The 22,059-nt window shown below is 45.8% G+C and overlaps 2 protein-coding genes across 4 annotated transcripts in view; one reads left to right on the top strand and one right to left on the bottom strand.

Moving 5' to 3' along the window:
* fzr1b (fizzy/cell division cycle 20 related 1b) overlaps positions 1-15,297 on the top strand; it is an 88,728-nt gene extending 73,431 nt beyond the window's left edge. Inside the window, exon 14 of one of the 3 annotated variants that reach the window (XM_084332963.1) lies at positions 14,469-15,297. In XM_084332963.1, the coding sequence (XP_084189089.1) occupies positions 14,469-14,839 (371 nt within the window). In that variant the 3' untranslated portion in view covers positions 14,840-15,297. Of the gene's footprint in view, positions 1-1,360; positions 1,463-14,468 lie in introns of those variants that run through there. The other 2 variants (XM_084332965.1, XM_084332964.1) reach the window with 2 other exon arrangements.
* A 1,122-nt stretch (positions 15,298-16,419) lies between these two features.
* Positions 16,420-22,059, bottom strand: part of LOC311243433 (importin-13-like) — a gene marked incomplete at both ends in the record, with an annotated part of 159,906 nt that continues 154,266 nt past the window's right edge. Inside the window, 4 exon segments of the mRNA XM_084332664.1 lie at positions 16,420-16,516; positions 17,690-17,871; positions 18,428-18,517; positions 18,963-19,021. Coding sequence (XP_084188790.1) covers positions 16,420-16,516; positions 17,690-17,871; positions 18,428-18,517; positions 18,963-19,021 — 428 coding nt within the window.

Genomic DNA, 22,059 nt, shown 5'->3' with positions numbered 1-22,059 from the left:
GGTTTTCCCCGGTGCGCTGCCTGCTTCCGTTGGTTAACCTTTTTTGTGTGCTTACGGCCATGCTGACTGCCTGTTGCAGGGTCAGTGTGCCAGGCGGTGTACTGTTGGGGAGGACAGGGCCCGCTCGGCTGAGGGGCCTTTGTCCGAATACGCTGGCGATGTGGGGGGCGGGGTCACTAAGTACCCACCTGGTGGGGTCTTGATGCTGGCATCATGGACTTCTCCGGGCCCCCGTTCCAGGGGGTCCAGTCCCTTTGGTGGGTCTGGGTCTTCCTTCGTGCTCCGCTGCTACGGCTTTGCCACGGGGTTGGGTTTGCCCTTGACCCCGTGATTCTGGGGGCAGTAACGAGGTTGTTCCCTCCGTTCGTTCCCGGGTGGCATGCGGGTTGTGTGTAGTCGTGGGGTCAAGCCACGGTCTGCTCACCCTGTGCGTTGAGTTGCTTGAGTGCCTCTTCGCACGGTCGGGTCCGTCGCCCTCCCGGGAAACCTCTAATAGGGGGAGTGCCCTCCATTAGGGGGGGTCGGGGGGGCTCGGCCCTCCCTGTTCTGTTGGTTGTGGGGGGCCTTCAGCGGGGTGTATTTGTCGGCCAGTGGCTCCGCTTGACCTCCCTATGTGCATGAGTGATGCCAAGCGGATCCCCTAATGAAACAGAACGATAGGTTATGACTATAACCAAGTTCTGTTAATTAGGGGTGACGCTTGGCATCCGACGCCGCTGCAGCCCTTGACCTCACCTTGTGGTGAAAGCTTGGGAAGGAGGAGAGCAGGTGACCACACACCTGCTTATGAAGGTAAGCTGATGAGGGGTGTGGTCAGACTAATACTGGTATTAAAGGTACATTTGTGGAATTTATTCAGTGCGCGTGCACGTACGCGAGGGAGTGCATGAGTGATGCCAAGCGTCACCCCTAATTAACAGAACTTGGTTATAGTCATAACCTAACGTTAACCTTTCACTACCACACTACAGAAGGTTAACCTTTCACTACCACACTACAGAAGGTTAACCTTTCACTTCCACACTACAGAAGGTTAACCCTTTCACTACCACACTACAGAAGGTTAACCCTTTCACTACCACACTACAGAAGGTTAACCCTTTCACTACCACACTACAGAAGGTTAACCCTTTCACTACCACACTACATAAGGTTAACCTTTCCACTACCACACTACAGAAGGTTAACCTTTCCACTACCACACTACAGAAGGTTAACCGCCTGTAGTCTGGTTGTGAAAGGGTTGACCCTTGGTCGTGTGGCAGTGAAAGGGTTAACCTTCTGTATTGTCACAGTGAAAGGGTTAACCATTTTGGTAGTGAAAGGGTTAATTCGCCGCTGTTTTTTTATCTCTGGACAGCTCCCACTCCGCTGCCGTGATAAAGAGATGGTCAGAGCAGCGGTTCACCACCTGAACCCCCGGGCAGGGGGCTGTTCTCTGGGCTGTGGACCGACCTCTCTGTGCCTTTAGCCGAGGAGATCCAGTGGACGTGGCCATACTTTGGGATCATTCCGTGGGCTCCACGTCGAAATGGCCCGTCTTGAAGGTAGCACCCGACATTTCAAATACATCTATAAACATGTATAATGTAATAAGTAAGCATCAATACAAAAGGTAATTTAATGAAGGTACAGGGAAGGGAGTTGGAATTTGTTGCCAGTCAGTAAGATTGTAATGTGGACAAAGTTCCATCTCTCTGGGGGACTGGCTTCAAGACAACTTTCAGCTTTCTGAGTGGAAACCACAGCCCAACCCTTAGCCCCTTTCGTGACTGTGATGCACCGAGTGAATACACAGTCCCTTGTCCCACCATGTAAAATTCCTACAATTAAGTCTGTCTCGCTTTTCTCTATCAAAACGCTTCTCGTACAAGTATCTCATTTTAAATAATTTTTATAAACTGGTCAACACTGCTCAACACAGCTTTATCTCCGGCTTTGGGTGCCTGATGCGCATGCGCTGTGATCAGGGCTTGACATTAACACCCGCCACCGGCCAAATGCGGGTAGAATTCGGCAGTGGCGGGTGACTTTTTTTCTATGGAAAAAAAATCATTGTGGTCTACAAAAGGCATCTGCAATAATTAAGTCAATCCAGGTGATACTACATAATACTACAACTCCCACAAGGACTGGGTGGGCACGGTGTGCTCATTCCATTGGCCCATCCACTTCGCCCTATCACGTGCGTCGTGTCGCCTCCGTGTGTGACAGCTGAACGAACACTGTTAACGTTAATAGCTCACATTAGACTAGGAGGACCCGTTAGCGCAACTGGTTAGTGCGACGGACTCATCCATAGTTTACACTAGCAAGACAGTTAGCTAACGTTACAATGTTCCGCAAACGTTCACGCAATCGGGAAGAAAGGCAGACCCTTCACCGACTATTTGTGGATGTGCGAGTAAGTATTAAACAAACTAACATGTATTATGTAACATGTATTATTAAACTAATATTACGGTGTTTGTTAGCTAGCTAGCCATATTCATTTAACATTAACACTATGATCGCCGGGGACGAGTTAAGACGTCATTCCGAGCCATGCTCATTCTGCCGAAGACGCCGTAACTCGTCTTTGATGTCAATATTTCAAAAATCTGTCATCGAAATCATATTTCCTTTCCGGAGCCCTGAGACACACTGGTGATCTCCTCTCAACTCTCTAGCGGTTCAAGAGCGCCATCTGGTGGCCGATCGGCAGATCGCCAACCGGATATTAACCTTTGAACCGGTAGTACTCATCCATATGTGGTCCGGCCACTCGCTATAGCTCCCGCGACTCCATCTTGAAACACTGGATAATAGATTGCTCGCCCTAACTCAATAAACAACGTTATTTGGACGTATATACTATTATACAACCTGGAAATGGATCGGGCATTTCTACATCCCATAATAGAAAAAAATCTGTTCCACGCTCATCTGCCAGCGGCGCGAGGAAGCCACGGTAAGATTCAGCGTTATTTTCTAACGTTTTCTATACTAACTGATCTGATGAACATATGACCCACTCTGGATGAATCATCTAACGCTGCCCACGGAATTATAAACGATCCCCCGCCCATCCGGTCAACATCAGATGACGTGTAGTAACTTCTAGAAGTACCTCCAGTTGAAATTTTTTTATCTCGCACAGATTCCTACCAAACTGTATTTGATCATCAATATAATGCATTTGGGGCTATAAATCACGTTCTGAAGAAAGCTGCAGAAAACGATAAAAACATACTTATACTTTAGACCATATTTTAGTATGAATATGTGAATGAAAAAGTTTAACGTTGCTACACCCTGAACAATACATATAGGACATTGAATGGGCCATAATAATGGCAGTTTAGCAATAGAATTTAAAAAGTTATAGCCCTGCAAAGAAGGGGAACTTCTCCATAGACAAATAGAGCTGGCGAGGGATGGTAAATTATGAATTTAACCCATGGCGATTAAAGTGTTAAGAACGAAGCTTAAGGGCTCGAGGGACGATATGTATTTGGGACGCCTAAATATTAAAGGCAACCAACTTGTGTCTAACCACGCCCAGCATTATATGCCAGTAACCACCCGTTATTCAGTATCCAGAAATAGCTCAATTGGCAACGCTGCATGGCTGTGGATCCTACGGCTCGTTGCTGGCTAGTTCGATTCCCTTCAATTTTTAATTTTTAATTTTTTTTTAACGTGCATTCGCATTCTTTCGCCGTTAAGTTTAGGCATAACTTTAAGCATTGTTTCGGAGTTGGTTAAGGTTAGGCATTGTTTCGGAGTTGCTTAAGGTTAGAAGGGTTAAGTTTAGGCGCTGTTAAGGAGCTGGTTAAGGTTAGAGTTTGACTTAGAGAATGGCAATAGACAGCCTATTTCCGCGCTGCCGCTCTCTCGCGCTGCAGTGGTCACATGGGCGTATTGGCCAATCAGAGAAACGCTAAACACAAGTTGGTTGCCTTTAATATTCACGCATTTGAACAGAAATCCTCCCCCGGGAAAAATCCTCCCCTTTGGAAAACCACTAGCCACAGTGGCTGGTGAGCCGAAAAGTTAATGTCAAGCCCTGGCTGTGATCACAGCGCAGGCGCATCAAGCAGCTAAAGCCGTTTTGAGCCCTGTTGACCAGTTTATAAAAATTATTTAAAATGTTTATTAGCAACGGCGAGCTTTCAAACCCTAGCGTTTGTCTGTCCGAAACCCTCGTGCAACTGTGAGTATCTTTGACATTTTCTCTGCGATACTTGTACGAGAAGCGTTTTGATAGAGAAAAACGAGAAAGACTTAATTGTAGACATTTTACATGGTGGCATAAAGGACTGTGTATTCACTCGGTGCATCACAGTCACGAAAGGGGGCTACCCAACCCTGGATGTTTGCTCTGAGTGGAAACCCTCTCACAGCCTGGATGTTTGCTCTGAGTGGAAACCCTCTCCCAGCCTGGATGTTTGCTCTAAGTGGAAACCCTCTCACAGCCTGGATGTTTGCTCTAAGTGGAAACCCTCTCACAGCCTGGATGTTTGCTCTGAGTGGAAACCCTCTCACAGCCTGGATGTTTGCTCTGAGTGGAAACCCTCTCCCAGCCTGGATGTTTGCTCTGAGTGGAAACCCTCTCACAGCCTGGATGTTTGCTCTGAGTGGAAACCCTCTCACAGCCTGGATGTTTGCTCTAAGTGGAAACCCTCTCACAGCCTGGATGTTTGCTCTAAGTGGAAACCCTCTCACAGCCTGGATGTTTGCTCTAAGGCCATGTTTAGACGGAGAGAGTCTCAACAGAAACCACAGAAGTCGTCTTGTGGTCCCACTTAATTTTGTGTTTAGACTAGTGTTTTGGGAGGGAATTCTTCGTGCAGACGAGGCTGTAAAGGTGTAGTCGACTCGAGACGACGGAGCCCCGCTAACCCATACGCTACACTGCCTCAGGTCGTTGAGACAACCAAGCGTGCTGTGAAGACCCGCCCTACTCTGCCTCTGATTCGCAGACTGTGGGTGGGGGAATGTGATTGGACCAAAGCAGAGTCACACAGACAGTGGCTCCAGTCACTAATAGTTGCGATAGCTTCTGGACTGATTCTTGTGTATTTAAAAGTACTGCCAATGTGGTGATCTCCGTGGATAGAATCAGACATGCTTGTTCGCTTTGTTTACGCTTCTAGGCTACTGGCGCATGCCTGTGATGTAAGCAGTACGCGACGAGAGCCTTGAGAACCCTTTCGTCATAGTTTTATGCGGTTTGACTGTTCAGATGATAGCGCGAAGGTGTATCGTTTCTAGGATTTCCACCCAGAAAGGTGGTTTCACTTGGTCGAAAGGAGCCGTAGTCGACTGCCAACCTCTTAGTCGAATACAAAAAAAACTGTTATCATTCTTTCCAAAAGAAAAGAGGCCTAGAAGCGTGGCTAACGCTAATGGCGCGCATACCAGAGGCTAACTGCCTACGAAAACAGGCACAGAGGCACTGAAAGAGGATTTCACCATCTAATGAACACACTAGACTAGACAAATATCAAGATGTATCCATCAGTGGACCAATTGCATGCTTTTGCAGAGGACAAGAAGCCTTCAGTCGACTCCTTCAGACATTAAGCACCCACCACAGCCCAAATGGAATGATAATAATTTTTTATTTATTTATTTATTTTTTTAGTCAACTAATAGTCGACTAACAGCAAATTTTGGCCAATCATAGTCGACTATCCAAATCCTTAGTCGGGGACAGCCCTAGACCGCACCCACTGCTTCACTATGTGTGTGACATGACGCTTGTCTTTCTGAGAAACACCCAGCAACGCCGGAAGAATTCCGTAACCAGTTGTTGTGCATAAAACAAGCGCAGAGTCCTCACCGCATGGCAACCGACCGCGGCCGTGAACAGAACAATGCGTCCAAGGCGAGGATCCGGTGGAGCAGTTGGCCTGACGGAGGATCCTCCTGGGTTCACCGTCCGCGGCGCTAGATGATTGGAGGTCCAGGCAGGGCCAGAATGACATGCAGAATTTGAGACCGTGAGCGGCAGCCAGCAGTGCAAGAAGAAGCCTTTGTGAAGCATGTTCGCTCCCTCAAGATTCAATGCTATACTGTTATGCTATACTTACTATATCTAAACTATACTATACAAGAACCACATCTGTTCTTTCCTTAACGTGACCTTTATATTCCTCATTCAGTGACTTTTCCATTTAGTTTAAAGTGACATTTTGTTTAAACAGCAGTGATCAAAGAGATGGGGAACCGGTTTCTTGAAGAGAGTTTCGAGTTTTTCTTTCTTCTGTCGCGTATCAGGTACATGTACATTACAGTGAAGTGCTTGGTTCTGTATGAGCCCCTGGGAATGTGCTTCATAGAGTAAAACATTAAGTAGAAGAGGAATAACAATATACAAACGATACAATATACAAACTTAAGTACAATGAAGTAAAATGCAGACAATGAGGTATGAAAACTATTTTAAGGCAAGGTGCAAATGAGGTATGAGTGTAGTGCAAATCTCTTTAACACTACATTATATTTATCTATTTATTAAAGTGTCTAAAGTGAGTGTTAAGGTGAGTGTTTGTTTAAAGTGAGTGTGTGCAATGAGTGTAGATGGATGGGTTGACGATGTTAGATGGAGTCATTGAGCGTCCTGATGGCCTGGGCCCAGGAGTTCAAAACATTGAATCCCTATTGATTGATTGATTGATTGATTGAACATTTTAATTTGATTGATTGATTGATTGATTGAACATTTTAATTAACAGATTGCAGAATGGGTACAGTACAGTACAGCTCAATACACACAATTGTTGTGTTGTTGGGGATGCAGACCAGAGAAAGACTTTCGTCTTGTTTACATCAGGGTCCCCCATTTTCAATTCATAATGAGTTGAAATGAATGAATACAAATCTGATCCAATCAGATAGGGATTACAAGTTTTGAACTTCTGGGCTCAGGGGATAGGAGCTCCGGTATCCCTTGTGGGCGTCAGGATATTCTGGTGCTTCTTCACTCCAAAGATATCATGAAGTCATCAGTTGCAGTTGTGAGGAAGGGGGGGGGGTCCTTGGGTGCACAACAGTACCTTTTGTGGAAGAACAGGTTGGAATAGGGAGGTGTAGTCCGACGTCACTCTGGACCACCCGCGAGGTCCACCCGTATAGGGATGTATCATTGGGAAATCCGGCTATTGTAACAATTCTGCCTCATGAACATTGGAAAGTGTTCCATTTTTGCACAAAACGAGTTCCCTTCTATCACTAACATTATTGTTTAAGCATTTTTGGTTGAAATAAAATTTGGCGATTTTTTTCTTTTTTTTACGATTAACACTTTCCCATCCCTCGCCAGCCCTATTTAACATGGAGAAGTTCCCCTTCTTTGCAGGGCTATAACTTTTTAAATTGTATTGCTAAATTGACATTATCATGGCCCATTCAAGGTCCTATATCTATTGTTCAGGGTGTAGCAACGTTATACTTTTTCATTCACATATTCATACTAAAATACGGTCTAAAGTATAAGTATGTTTTATCGTTTTCTGCAGCTTTCTCCAGAACGTGATTTATAGCCCTAAATGCATTATATTGATGATTGTATACAGTTTGATAGCAATCGGCGCGAGATAAAAAATGTCAACTGCACGTACTTCTAGAAGTTACTACGTATGATCGGATGGGCGGGGGGTCGTTTATAATTCCGTGGGCAACGTTATATCATTCATCTAGTGTGGGTGATATGATCATTAGAGCAGTTAGTATAGAAGACATTACAAAATAACGCTGAAACTCACCGTAGCTTCCTCTCGCCGTTGGGAGATGAGCGTGGAACAGAATTCTTTCTATTATGGTATGTAGAAATACCCGATCCATTTCCAGGTTGTATAATAGTATATACGTCCAAATCATGTTGTTTTTGTCGAGTTATTGGCAACGGATCGATATCCATTGTGTCGAGCTTGAGTCCCGGGACCTATAGCGAGTTATCGGACCAAATTGAAATGAGCACCAGCTTCCACTTCCCTGTTTCTTCCCTGGGCGATCCGCCGATCGGCCACCAGATGGCGCTCTCTTGAACCGTTAGAGAGTTGACAGGGGCTCACCAGTACATATAATGTCTCCGGGGGAGAAATATGATTTCGATCACAGATTTTTGAAATATTGATATCAAAGACGCTGTCCAGCGGCATCGGCAGAATAAGCATGGCGGGGAATGACGTGTTCCAGCGGCAACGGCGATTAAAGGGTTAATTGCGAATATTTTCATGTTGAGCTATAGATTGTGGATGAATACGCAAAGAAAGGTACACGATGGAAATGTTCATGCTTTATTTGTTTTAAAACGAGACGATTTAGAAATGGGCAATGGGGAAATACATTGCGTTTTCAAGATGGTGGACCGGCCGGAAACAGCAATGACGTAACCACTACACCTCCCTATAGACCAGGAAGTAACCACTACACCTCCCTATAGACCAGGAAGTAACCACTACACCTCCCTATAGACCAGGAAGTAACCACTACACCTCCCTATAGACCAGGAAGTAACCACTACACCTCCCTATAGACCAGGAAGTAACCACTACACCTCCCTATAGACCAGGAAGTAACCACTACACCTCCCTATAGACCAGGAAGTAACCACTACACCTCCCTATAGACCAGGAAGTAACCACTACACCTCCCTATAGGGAACAAAGCCTGTCACAGATACCCTGTCCAAGAGCAAGATGCCTCTCTTCAGCCACCCACCAGTAAAAACACAAGTCAAAGAAAGCAGAAGATATAACTTGAAGCACTGACGCGCGACTGCGATCTCTTCTCACGGCTGTATGTGTCTCGCCAAAAATACGTGATGGCAATCGGGATCAAGATTCAAGAGATTTATTTGTCACATACATACACGAGACAATGTAGTGAAATGAAGGTGGCCATGCCCGCCTTGATTGTGCAAAAAAAAATACAAATAATAGAATAAAATAGAATAGATAATAGATAAAAGGTACTAAGATAAAATACTATACAATGCTAAGCTTATGAATTAAAGGTAATGAGTCCTATATACACTACTATACAATATACTATACAATATACAGTTATTCTATATCTAACTATACTATACTAACTATACTATACAAAAACATACATTTATGTTTATTAAAGTGACCTTTGCTTTTTCCTAAAGTGACCTGTAGAGTGTGTGCGTACGTGTGTGCGTTCATGTGGAGAGATCAGTGTTCTGATGGCCTGGGGGAAGAAGCTGAGTCTGAGTCTCTCTGTTCTTGCTGCATGTATATGGAGGCGCTTGCCTGACCGCAGCAGCTTGAACAGGCTGTTGTTGGGGTGGTGAGGGTCCTTCATTATTCAGCAGGCTCTGGATTTGCACCTCCTGTTGTATAAGTCCTGCAGGGGCAATACCCATAGTACGCTTTGCTGAGCGCACCACTCTCTGTAGGGCCTTCCTGTCCTGTTGCCAAACCAGGACATCAATCCACGAAAATGGGACTCGTCCACTTGGACTTCTTGCACTGCATAATAATGACTGACACCGACTTAGGGCTAGATCCACAAAGAATGGATTGCACGAAGCAAGTTGCACCCTTACTTACAATTCATTATGAATTGAAAATGGGGGACCCTGATGTAAACAAGACTAAAGTCTTTCTCTGGTCTGCATCCCCTTAACAATTGTGTGTATTGAGCTGTACTGTATTGTAGCCATTCTGCAATCTGTTAATAAAATTTTCATTCAATCAATCACCGTGCAGACCAGAGAAATTCTTTCGTCTTGTTTACATCAGGGTCCCCCATTTTCAATTCATAAAGAATTGTAAGTAAGGCTGCAACTTTCTCCGTGCAATCCATTCTTTGTGGATCTAGCTAGGGATGTCCCGATCACGTTTTTTTGCTCCCGATCCGATCCCGTTCATGTGATTTTGAGTATCTACCGATACCGATATTTCCCGATCCGATCCATTTATTTTAATTTTTTTAATTTTTTTAATTTATTCAACAAACATGACCATGTTCACGTATTAAACTCATACTGATGCCTTAGTTTTGGTTTTAAATTGCATATCATCATTAATTTATTTATTGTCACACAGAGCAGAAGAATTTTGCCAAAACAAACCAATAGTATCCAGCTGCAGAACGGCAGACCAGCCACACTCTCAGACCCAAACGCATTTCCTTTGATTTAATTATACATCAAATGATTTATGAAGTTAACTTTTTACCTGGATAACGTCAACATTCAGGGTGAATGTAATGTGAGAAATTGGGATTAAAAAATAAATAAATAAAAAATAGAAATTTCATTTGGGTCTGAGATTGTGGCTGGTCTGCCGTTCTGCAGCTGGATACTATTGGTTTGTTTTGGCAAAATTCTTCTGCTCTGTGTGACAATAAATAAATGAATGATGATATGCAATTTAAAACCAAAACTAAGGCCTCAGTATGAGTTTAAGACGTGAACATGGTCATGTTTGTTGAATAAATAAAAAAAGTAAAAATAAAAATGTACGATTTTTATTTTTATTATTTTGCCGATCCCGATCTTCGGAAAATCACGTGATCGGATCGGGACATCCCTAGATCTAGCCCTTAGTCTGCAGTCCCGTGGTCGATGCCGTTGTCCTTGATGGTGCAAGCTGTGTGTGTCTAGATGTTGAATCCCGGTACGGCAAAGACCCTCCAGGACTATGCAGACACGGTCTCTGTGCCAGAATGCTAAATCCCAGCTTGAGATACACGGGCCGTCTTGATATTGTACGGTCTGAGGTCTATACTTCCCAAGACGGTCTGAAAAAGGCGCCACCCGGCAGAAGAGAGGGAAGGGAATCGGGGGGAAAACGGGGTGATTCCGACCACTGCACTGGAAAGATGTCCTGCGTGTTGATGAGAGCAAAACAGAATAGTTTGTTCCTCTCCTCCCAGCAGGTCACTTCGTCACCAGTAGACGACGGAAAAGAAGCTTATCACAACGTATGGGAAGATGGCGCTCCGCTGTCCGGTCTTGACTTGACGACTCTCACGACGAGGAAGCGGACACACTTTACAGACACACTTTCGTACTGTTTGTTGTCCTGGCCGTGGTGGCCATGTTTGAGCCAGAGGAAATGTGGATCGCACACTTAATTGCTTACAGGCACCAGCTTCTAGTTACATTGGGCTTCATGGAGTGGCTGTTATATTCAATCCTAAATTGAGCAGTCAGGAAAATATGGCTAGTTTCCCCGGTAGGCCTTGAATGTAAGCAGGTGGACACAGGAAAAAACGGACGCGTTTTTACCAAAAGTAACTATATTTATTTGCAACTACTTTTAAATGGACAAAAAGAATGGGGCGCTGGGTGCTCCAGACTCCATAGGTTCAGCGTATAATAAAGTAAAGCACATGGTCAAAAGTAGAACAAAGCAAAAATGGACAAAATGCTAAAAAGGTCAAAATGGTGAAAAGCATAGAAAAGCATAAGTGAGCTCTTCTGGTCGGGCTCTGGAGAACTGTGACGAGTGACTGTGACGAGAGACGGCTGCGAGAGAACTGCTGCCGACTGCACTCTGGCCTGCTTACATAGGGCGCGGTGCCTCCATCACCACACCTGTGTCAATTACAAGAAGCGGCCATTTTAATGACAAGGAAAAAGACAACAGAAAGAAACAGTTGTGTCAATCACAACCACCAATTAGTGACAACACTCTTCAACCAACCACAATGTGAATATGCACCACAGACGGTAAGTATCCCTCCACCGTGTGAAAGTAATACGTAACAGTGGCCAACGAGCTGGATCCCAAGTACCTGTGCCTCTGTCTGTAGAACATCTCACCCACGAGCTGGATCCCAAGTACCTGTGTCTGTAGAACATCACACCAACGAGCTGGATCCCAAGTACCTGTGCCTCTGTCTGTAGAACATCTCACCCACGAGCTGGATCCCAAGTACCTGTGCCTCTGTCTGTAGAACATCACACCAACGAGCTGGACCCCAAGTACCTGTGCCTCTGTCTGTAGAACATCACACCAACGAGCTGGATCCCAAGTACCTGTGTCTCTGTCTGTAGAACATCACACCAACGAGCTGGATCCCAAGTACCTGTGCCTCTCTGTCTGTAGAACATCACCCAATGAGCTGGATCCCAAGTACCTGTGTCTGTAGAACATCACACCCAACGAGCTGGATCCCAAGTACCTGTGTCTGTAGAACATCACACAACGAGCTGGATCCCAAGTACCTGTGTCTGTAGAACATCACACAACGAGCTGGATCCCAAGTACCTGTGTCTGTAGAACATCACACAACGAGCTGGATCCCAAGTACCTGTGTCTGTAGAACATCACACCCACGAGCTGGATCCCAAGTACCTGTGCCTCTGTCTGTAGAGCATCACACCCAACGAGCTGGATCCCAAGTACCTGTGCCTCTGTCTGTAGAACATCACACCTGTGCCTCTGTCTGTAGAACATCACACCAACGAGCTGGATCCCAAGTACCTGTGTCTCTGTCTGTAGAACATCACACCTGTGCCTCTGTCTGTAGAACATCACACCAACGAGCTGGATCCCAAGTACCTGTGTCTCTGTCTGTAGAACATCACACAACGAGCTGGATCCCAAGTACCTGTGTCTGTAGAACATCACACCTGTGCCTCTGTCTGTAGAACATCACACCTGTGCCTCTGTCTGTAGAACATCACACCCTCTGTCTGTAGAACATCACACCCTCTGTCTGTAGAACATCACACCTGTGCCTCTGTCTGTAGAACATCACACCTCTGTCTGTAGAACATCACACCCTCTGTCTGTAGAACATCACACCCACGAAGCCGTGGCACTAGAGCAACACATTCAGGCTGCGGTTACATTAAAGGCAAAACGATTTAGTTTCATTTCACTTTTCAGAACGTTGTGTATTGGCAGGCAAGTTAGACGTGGTTTGTCTCCTGAATGCGCGGGAGGTATTTGTGTGTGCGCCTCGGTCGGGAGTGTGTGTTAAAGCACCGTAGAGCCCCGCTCCGCTTCAGACAGATAGAGAGAGCAAAGTCCATATCTCTCCGGAGCATCGCAAAGCGCGCCTTGCAGACGTCCAAACGAACACTCTATCACCATGCGTCGGTGTCTACTGCGCATGGGCGTTGGGCGTTGGGCGTGAACGGCTCCGTATCTGGCTTGCGCATATTACATGGCACTGTTGCGGGGGAGTTTTGAAAATGAAAAGCCCCTTTGAGCGTTGCCGCTAGGAAACCGAAATTGCCTGCCAAAACGACGTTGCCTTTTAACTTGGGACATGCAAACGAAATAATTCGAAAATGAAACGTTGTAAGTGTAACCATGGCCCCAGTGTCTGGACGGAGCAAGGCTCTTTACGAGAGCTGCCAAGCCCTCCTGGGTGAAGGAAGGGGCATCACCGTCTGCTGGGTACCAGCATGGTTGGCAGACCATAGACATATATAAAGTAGGGATGTCCGATATTATCTGCCGATATTGGCATTCAAATGTGATATCGGAAATTATCGGTATCTGTTTTCAAAAAAATCTTTATTTAAAAAAAATTAAAAAACATTCAGATTTTTTTTATTGTCAAAGTATGCATAATGTTGTGTTAATTCCACGACAAATTACCTGAAATTATTCCGTTTTTTGGGGGGGGGAACCCTGCATATATCTGTAACTGAAATTAAGAGTTGGACAATATCGGTATATCGGTAAAAAAGCCAATATCGAACATCCCTAATATAAAGGCTAGATGACTTACCCGCGCTGCTGGCCAATGGAGACCGATGTTGCCACATGGCGGCCATCTTGCCACAGGCAGCACGCCCACTCATAACATGAATGCCTATGGTGTGCATGTACTATTGAAATAACCATAGCTTGCTCAATTTTCAACCGATTTTCAAACGGTTTGGTTTGTTATATAAATATACCAACCTTCCAGAAGCCTCACAGAACTGCCATGAACGTATCCCTTGTGGCGGCGAGAAAGGGTGAACTATGTGCTGCAAAAAGGCTTCCCTCAAGTGCATTTCCTTTGCTCGCGCTCAGGAGACCGACCACTATAGGCTTCGAAAGGACCCGCATGACCTCACTGAACCCATGAGGTCATCGTAGGGTGGGTTCGTTTCCCGCCATTTGTTCATGTTTTATTGTATTGAGTTTACAGCAGTCGCGTGCAATCTATGTGTAATAGGAAGGTAAAAATAAAAATGTATACCGCCTTTATGCCTGCAAATAAGTGAAAGCATTTTAAATTCGACAGCCTGAAACGTGTTGGACCTCCGCCTCTGTCCCAGGGGTCAAATCTGTAATGCCTCCACGTCTGAAAACAAAACGCCATGGTTTATGGAAACACTGGAGAAGGTTTTCACGCTTTTATTGCTTTAATAATGTGCAATACCTTCCGTAATACGAGCTCATCTGCTCCTCCGCAAAGTTTTTTTTTTTTTTTTTTTTTTTTCACGCAATACTAAACAGAAAATCAATGCATTTGCTTCCGTTTGTGTTCGACAGGAATCCAAGTCGGTGCTGAACCTCTTCACAAGGATACGATAAGTGATGGGCCGGGCCAGAACCAGAGGGCTGAGGACACACAGCAGCGTACTGCACCAGCCACACAAACAGTGGACCCCGCACTTCACAGCACCACCCCTCAGTGCACCACCCCTCAGTACAGCACCACCCCTCAGTACAGCACCACCCCTCACTTCACAGCACCACCCCTCAGTACAGCACCACCCCTCAGTACAGCACCACCCCTTAGTACAGCACCACCCCTCACTAGTACAAAGAGGAACTTCTCAATTCCACCTTTTTTCTACCAGCCGTCCCCTTCGGCCCAGGAGAACCAGGCACTCCAGGTGTCCCTTTGTGCCCAAACTTAAGCACTCTCCCGGGCCTCACAAGTTCAAGGAGCTGCCCCCGGCCTCCAGCACGGCCGGGGTACTGGCCCCCTAAATGGAAATCAGACTAAGTGTTGGGAATATGACAGAGTGTGAGCTCCAGGCTCTCCACTCGTCCTGGTTACTCCCCAACTTCCAACAATGGCCGCCGTCCCTTCTGAAGTGATGTCATTGATTTAAAAATCAAGCAGCCTAATCGAAGTCACGACAAACAAAAAAAGAATGTCCCGTCTTATGTACAAAGTCTGTCCTTGTTTTTGTTTTTTGTTTTATGTTGTGAACATCCTAAATAAAGATGTTTTAATAATGACGAAATATGTTTTTGTTATGTATTAGCAGAGGTATACAAGAGATATATATATATATAAGCTATATAATGGTGATAACGTCTTGTTTCTACAAGGCTTCTCATTTGTAACACGGCGAGGAGGAAGAGCCCGGCCCGGGGGGGGGGGGGGGGGGGGGATTTCTATATTTTGATAATGTGTGTGTATTATGATCTATGACGACGGTATACAACAGACGAGAAGTAATAAAAACGAGTACACCAACCACAGTCTGCTCATGCCGCTTCAACGAGTGTCTTTATTGCTGTTTATAAATCATCATCATCATCATCATCATCATCATCATCATCATCATCATATAAACATCATAAACATGTAAGGTTAGAAGTCATGTACACAGTACGACCCTTGTGGAGCGCTGTTTAGAAAGACAGTTAAAAACACACACACAAACTACCATCGTGACTTGAAGTCTCATCATAGAAACACATCTTGCCCACAAAAAAAGGTAATTTGTTTGTAAAAAATTAAGGGTAATATACGATGTACAGGCCCTTTATTCAGTACTTCTTGGCAGCTAAAGGCCGGTATCGCCCGCCACTTAGATAGAACCTAAAGTGTAGACCGCCTTCAGTGCACACACTGACTACTGGCTTTGTTTAGTTCACAGTGAGTTTGAGTTAATTTTCCTGCGATGGCCCAGAGGCGCCCCCCCCTGTCAGCTCTGTGTAACTCCATACAATGGAAAGTTCGCCAAATGAAGCCTGCGTTTTAAACAGTGCCTTTCTTTTCCCGTTAAAGGAAAACTTCAACATTTTGGGAACATAGCTTACCGTCTTCTCCAGAGAGAGACAAGAAGATAGATACCAGTTCCTCTCTGTGCGTTCAGTAGAGGGCTATCTGGCTGCACGTTAGCCTAGCTTAGCACAACGAATGGAAGCGGACATGACCGGGTAGCCTTCGTGGAGAGGTGTTATTTGGACACTGGCTAGGCTACCCGGTCATGTCCCCACTTCCATTCATTGTGCTAAGCTAGGCTAACGTGCAGCCAGATAGCTTTCTACTGAACGCACAGAGAGGAGACTCGTATCCATCTTCTTGTCTCTCTCTCTGGAGAAGACGGTAAGCTACAGTATGTTCCCAAAATGTTGGCGTTTTCCTGTAAATAGTGCCTTTCTTTTCCCGTTAACATTCCCCTTGATCTCCAAACGTACTTCTGTTTTCGGGCACCAGAGGGACGTCGGGGGAGGGGGGACGACGGACTGAACGCGGGGCTCAGTAGTGGGCAGAGTGGCCGGTGCCTTGGAGCCCTCGACACAGCAGAGAGAACTCCTTCACGATCTCCTTGACGCGACGCTTGTTGCTCTGCTCCCTGAGAGAGTGGAGAAGGGAGATGAGCAACGATGAGGCTTGCAGGGGTGTAAAAAAAGTACCCAGAAATTATACTTAAAGGAACATGGCAACATTTGGGGAAATCAGCTTACCGTCTTCTCCAAAGAGAGACTAGAAGATAGATACCAGTTTCCTCTCTGCGTTCAGTAGAAAGGAAGGCTATCTGGCTGCATGTTAGCCTAGCTTAGCACAATGAATGGAAGCGGACATGACCTAGGCTAACCGGTCATGTCCGTTTCCATTCATTGTTTCTACTGAACGCACAGAGAGGAGACTGGTATCTATCTTCTTGTCTTTCTCTGGAGAAGACGGTAAGCTAGTTTCCCCAAATGTTGGAGTTTTCCTTTAAAGTGAAAGTATGGGTACCGTCTCAAAAATCGTACTCAAGTAAAAGTCAGAGTATCTGGCTACAAACGCACTTGAGTAAAAGTAAAAAAGTTTCTACTAAAAAGTAAAAGTTCAAACTTTTTTCCTGACTGTCTATTCTTCTGATAGCAGGTGTTTAATCAAAGATCCCCGCTTTCTAGTCTTGCACAAGGACCAATCAGCATGGGTAAGGGGCGGGTTCATTTTCCATTGATGGGGATTTGATTGGCTGTTTTAAAATAAAGCGCGGCCGCAGGATTAATAGCGTTAACGTTAGTTCGGCCAGCGAAACAAATATACGAATAAGAATTCTTCGACCTGCGAGATTTGAACTTTGTACTTTGTTGTAGGTCTGAATTTTAAATGTAAGGAGTAAAAAGTATGTTTTTTTTTCTCTGAAATGTAATTGAGTAAAAGTACAAAGTATACAAACCTAATAATACTCGAGTAAACTACAAATACCCCAAAAACAGTACTTAAGTATTGTAACGAAGTACAAGTACTTTACACCCCTGCGTATATACATAGCTGTGTAAGGATTTAACCCTTTTCACTGCTGCACTACCAAACGGTTAACCCTTTTACTGCGACAATACACAGAAGGTTAACCCTTTCACTGCCACACAACAGCAGGTTAACCCTTTCACAGCCACACAACAGAAGGTTAACCCTTTACTATCACACAGTGTGATAGTAAAGGGTTAACCTTCTGTAGTGTGGCAGTGTAAGGATTTAAAAGAAACGTGGTGACGGGGAGCGGAGAGAACGGACGGAGGTCCCCTTCTACCTGAGCAGCTGCTGGCTGAAGCTCTCCTTCTGCTGCGGGGAGACCAGGGCGGAGGGGAAGCCTGGAGCCTGCAGCGCCTCCGTCAGGCAGCGGGACAGCAGGGCGGGGCACTGTCGGTTCAGGCTGAACAGCACCTCAGCGAAGTGCTCCGTCAGACTGCGGGGAGACCCGCCCCCCACCGCCTGTGGCAGGGAGAGAGATATCGGTGATAGGGATGTCCGAAATTAACGGCCTACCAATATTATCGGCCGATATTGGCATTCAAATGTGATATTGGAAATTATCGGTATCGGTTTTCAAAAAAAATATTTTAAATTTTTATTAATTTTTTTTAACATTTATTTAACCTTTATTTACCCAGGCAAGCAAGTAAGAACAAATTCTGATTTTATTTATTGTCAAAAGTATGCATAATGTTGTGTTAATTCCACAACAAGAGATATGTAATGTTAATTACCTGAAATTATTCAATTTTTTGGGGGGGGAAACCCTGCATATATCGCTATCGGTTGGTATCGGTATCGGAAATTAAGAGTTGGACAATATCGGTATCGGTAAAAAAGCCAATATCGAGCATCCCTATTTTTAATGTATTGTAGTTTTTTTTTTACTTTGTGTGTATACTGTATTTTGTATTTTTTTGTATTTCTGTTTTTATATTGTAAAGCACTTCGGTTGGTTTTAAATGTGCTATATAAATAAAGTTGACCTTGACCTTGACTGCTACAGTATGTTCACCTCCAGCAGGGTCTCCAGCAGGATCTTTCCATCCCTCTGTACGACGTCCCCGACGGCAGCGAGGTCTCCACAGTGAGGCAACAGCTCCGTCTGTCCACAGGGCGGAGACAAAAACAACACGGTCACTTCAGAGTTTTTATTCCTGGTTATATCTGGTGATGTCATGTGCTTGATATGAAGTCGATGGCACACTATACTAGAGAACATGTTTCTGATTTGAAAGTGAATTTCTTCCTCCTTTCTTCTTATACAAGAGCGTTCTGAGTTGTGGTTTGAACAATAATAATAATATGCTCGGTTCAAAGTGCTTCACAAACAGAAAAAAGACAGGCATAAAATGAGCACATAAAGTGCAGACATATAGAATCAGTTTTTCACATTAGGATCTAACGTCCCAACAGGCCACCTAGTTTATGGTTTGATTCAGATTTAAATAGACAATAATAAAAAGAGTAAGATAAAATAGACAGAGTAAAATAGTGCAATAGTGCAGGGTAATAAAATAGTAGAATAGTGTGTTCCGGTCTCAACTTACAAAGAACAAACTGGCCGCCTTGACGGTGGGCGTCTCCGGGAATTTGAGTGACAGCACCCCTAGCGAAGGGAGAGAGAGGTCCATATAAGGTCGTAAAAAAAGACACTGAATCCAGACCCCCTCACACCCACCCCTCAGCTTTATTGAATCATGGTGCCATCTTAGCCAAGATCTTTATACAGGGTACACAAACGCTCGCATGAGGGTATGACTCACTCCGTTTTGTAAGTCTCTCTAAAATAAGATCTGCTAAATGCCTGAAGCGAAAATTAACCCTTTCACTACCACACTACCAAAATGGTTAACCCTTTCACTGCGTCAAAAGTCAAAGTAAACTTTATTGTCATTTTCCTTAATGTGCAAGACATACATAACATTTGTATTGCGTTCCCCCCTTCCCACGGTGTATATAAAAATATCTAATATAAACATAAAGTGACATATAGCACACTATAAACATAAAGTAACATATGCAAATACAGAAGGTTAACCCTTTCACTGCCACACGACAAAGGGTTAACCTTCTGTAGTGTGGTAGTGAAAGGTTAACCCTCTGTAGTGTGGTAGTGAAAGGTTAACCTTCTGTAGTGTGGTAGTGAAAGGGTTAACCCTCTGTAGTGTGGTAGTGAAAGGTTAACCTTCTGTAGTGTGGTAGTGAAATGTTAACCTTCTGTAGTGTGGTAGTGAAAGGGTTAACCGTCTGTAGTGTGGTAGTGAAAGCTTAACCTTCTGTAGTGTGGTAGTGAAAGGTTAACCTTCTGTAGTGTGGTATTGAAAGGGTTAACCGTCTGTAGTGTGGTAGTGAAAGCTTAACCTTCTGTAGTGTGGTAGTGAAAGGTTAACCTTCTGTAGTGTGGTAGTAAAAGGTTAGCCTTCTGTAGTGTGGTAGTGAAAGGGTTAACCTTCTGTTTGTGGTAGTGAAAGGTTAACCTTCTGTAGTGTGATAGTGAAAGGGTTAACCTTCTGTAGTATGGTAGTGAAAGGTTAACCTTCTGTAGTGTGATAATGAAAGGGTTAACCTTCTGTAGTGTGGTAGTGAAAGGTTAACCCTCTGTAGTGTGGTAGTAAAAGGTTAACCTTCTGTAGTGTGGTAGTGAAAGGGTTAACCTTATGTAGTGTGGTAGTGAAAGGGTTAACCTTCTGTAGTGTGGTAGTGAAAGGTTAACCTTCTGTAGTGTGGTAGTGAAAGGGTTAACCTTCTGTAGTGTGGTAGTGAAAGGTTAACGATAGGTTATGTAGATAACCTAGTTATATTAGTATTGGCTAAGCGTCCCGCTCTGAGCCTTACGAGATACTCATATCTCCTGTGATACCTAATGTATCTCCCACGAACAAAAACACATGCACCCCACCTGTATGGGGCCCCGCCCCTTATGGTGGCCACCGCCCATATAACCATGACCCTGGTCATGAAACACCCTTCCTCGCCAAAACCCGTCCCAGGAAAAGATCCCTCAAGAGGGAACTCAGGGCGCGCAGAGCGGGACGCTTAGCCAATACTAATATAACTAGGTTATCTACATAACCTATCGTTATATTTCGTATTGCATCGCGTCCCGCTCTGAGCCTTACGAGATAATGGGGAAGAGCGGGCGCGAGACCCGACAGATGTACCCCCTGAGGACCCGTAAGCCCACATCAAGGGGTGCGGGGAGCCCTGTCACCCCATCCTTCCTAACGAAGGGGGGGCGCAGTCAACTCCACCTGAATGCGAACAAGAGGGAGCCAGAACCCCTTGAACACACCGTACAGGCGGAACCACGTGTGACTCAACACACTGCGGCCCATACCCATACACTCCTGCTACCCGACCAAAGGACGGGAAGCAGGAAAGGCCACAGACCCCAGAACCGCCTGGGAGACAGAACCCCCGGTCATGTCCATGAGGAAAAACCTTACAAAGGAGCCCGGGGAGGACCATGAAGCTGCAGCACAGATGGCCTCCACCGAGGCCCCACCCAGGAGAGCGGCAGAGGCAGCCACCCCACGAGTGGAGTGCGCCCTGACGCCCCCAGGGGGATCCTGCCCAGCCAGCGTGTAGCAGAGGGTAACACCCTCGCACAACCAATGGGACAGGCGCTGCTCCGACAGTGCCTTACCAGCACGAGCCCCACCGTAACAGACAAAAAGCTGGTCGGTAACCCTGAAATCCTGAGTACGGCTGAGGTAAATCCCCAAGCACGGACTGGACATGACAGGTGAAGGCCCGCATCTAACTCACCAGTGTGAGGAGGAGGACGAAACGCCTGAACCACAATATCCCGGGAGCGGAAGGAACTCCGGATATTCTCAGGCACGAAAGCAGGATTAGGTCGCAGAGTGACACCGCAATCGGTCCGAAAAGACAGGCACTCTGGATGTACCGAGAGAGCACAGAGCTCACCTACGCGTTTAGCGGAAGTGACAGCCAGAAGGAACGCGGTCCTGAAGGACAGCTGTCCCAACGGCGCCCGCTCGAGCGGCTCAAACGGGGCCAAGGACAACCGACCGAGGACCAATTGAAGATCCCAAGTCGGAGCCAAGGAGCGTTGCACCGGCTTAACGCGTCGAGCGCCAAGCAGGAAACGCTTCACAAGAGGGTGGCTGAACAAGACATCCCCTCAAACCCCTCATGATAGGAGGATATAGCTGCTGCATATACCCTCACCGTCGAAGCCGACAGTCTATCAAGGAGAGACTGGAGGTAACTAAGGACAGCAACCAGGGGGCAGGAGACTGAGTCCTGGCCCCCCGCCTTACACCACACTTGGAACATACGTCATCTGCCCGCGTAAGCGCGACAGTGGAGGGAGCATGCGCATTCCAGATGGCAACACCATCAGGATCAAGAACCTGCGGCCCTCAACGTACCCGTCCCAACAACTGACCTAACAGATGTATGGGGAAGAATCCCTGGCGGCACGGCATCGGTCCCAGACCTGCCTGGCCATGTCCAGACGCAATCCTCACCCGTCAGGATGAGGGCCGCCCCGCGACAGTACACCTGCACCCACATTCTCCCTGCCGGGGATGTGGGGAGCCCTTAGGCCGCGCAGATGGAGGACGCCCATAGCCAGCCGCCCGCCGCCTGGTGCAGACAGGGGGAGCGTACTCCTCC

The sequence above is a fragment of the Notolepis coatsorum genome (genome assembly GCF_963971535.1).
Source record: "Notolepis coatsorum genome assembly, chromosome: 17".
NCBI classification, from domain to species: domain Eukaryota; kingdom Metazoa; phylum Chordata; class Actinopteri; order Aulopiformes; family Paralepididae; genus Notolepis; species Notolepis coatsorum.
The sequence above is the reverse complement of the archived record's forward strand: the minus strand, read 5'-3'. Positions and strand labels throughout refer to the sequence as shown.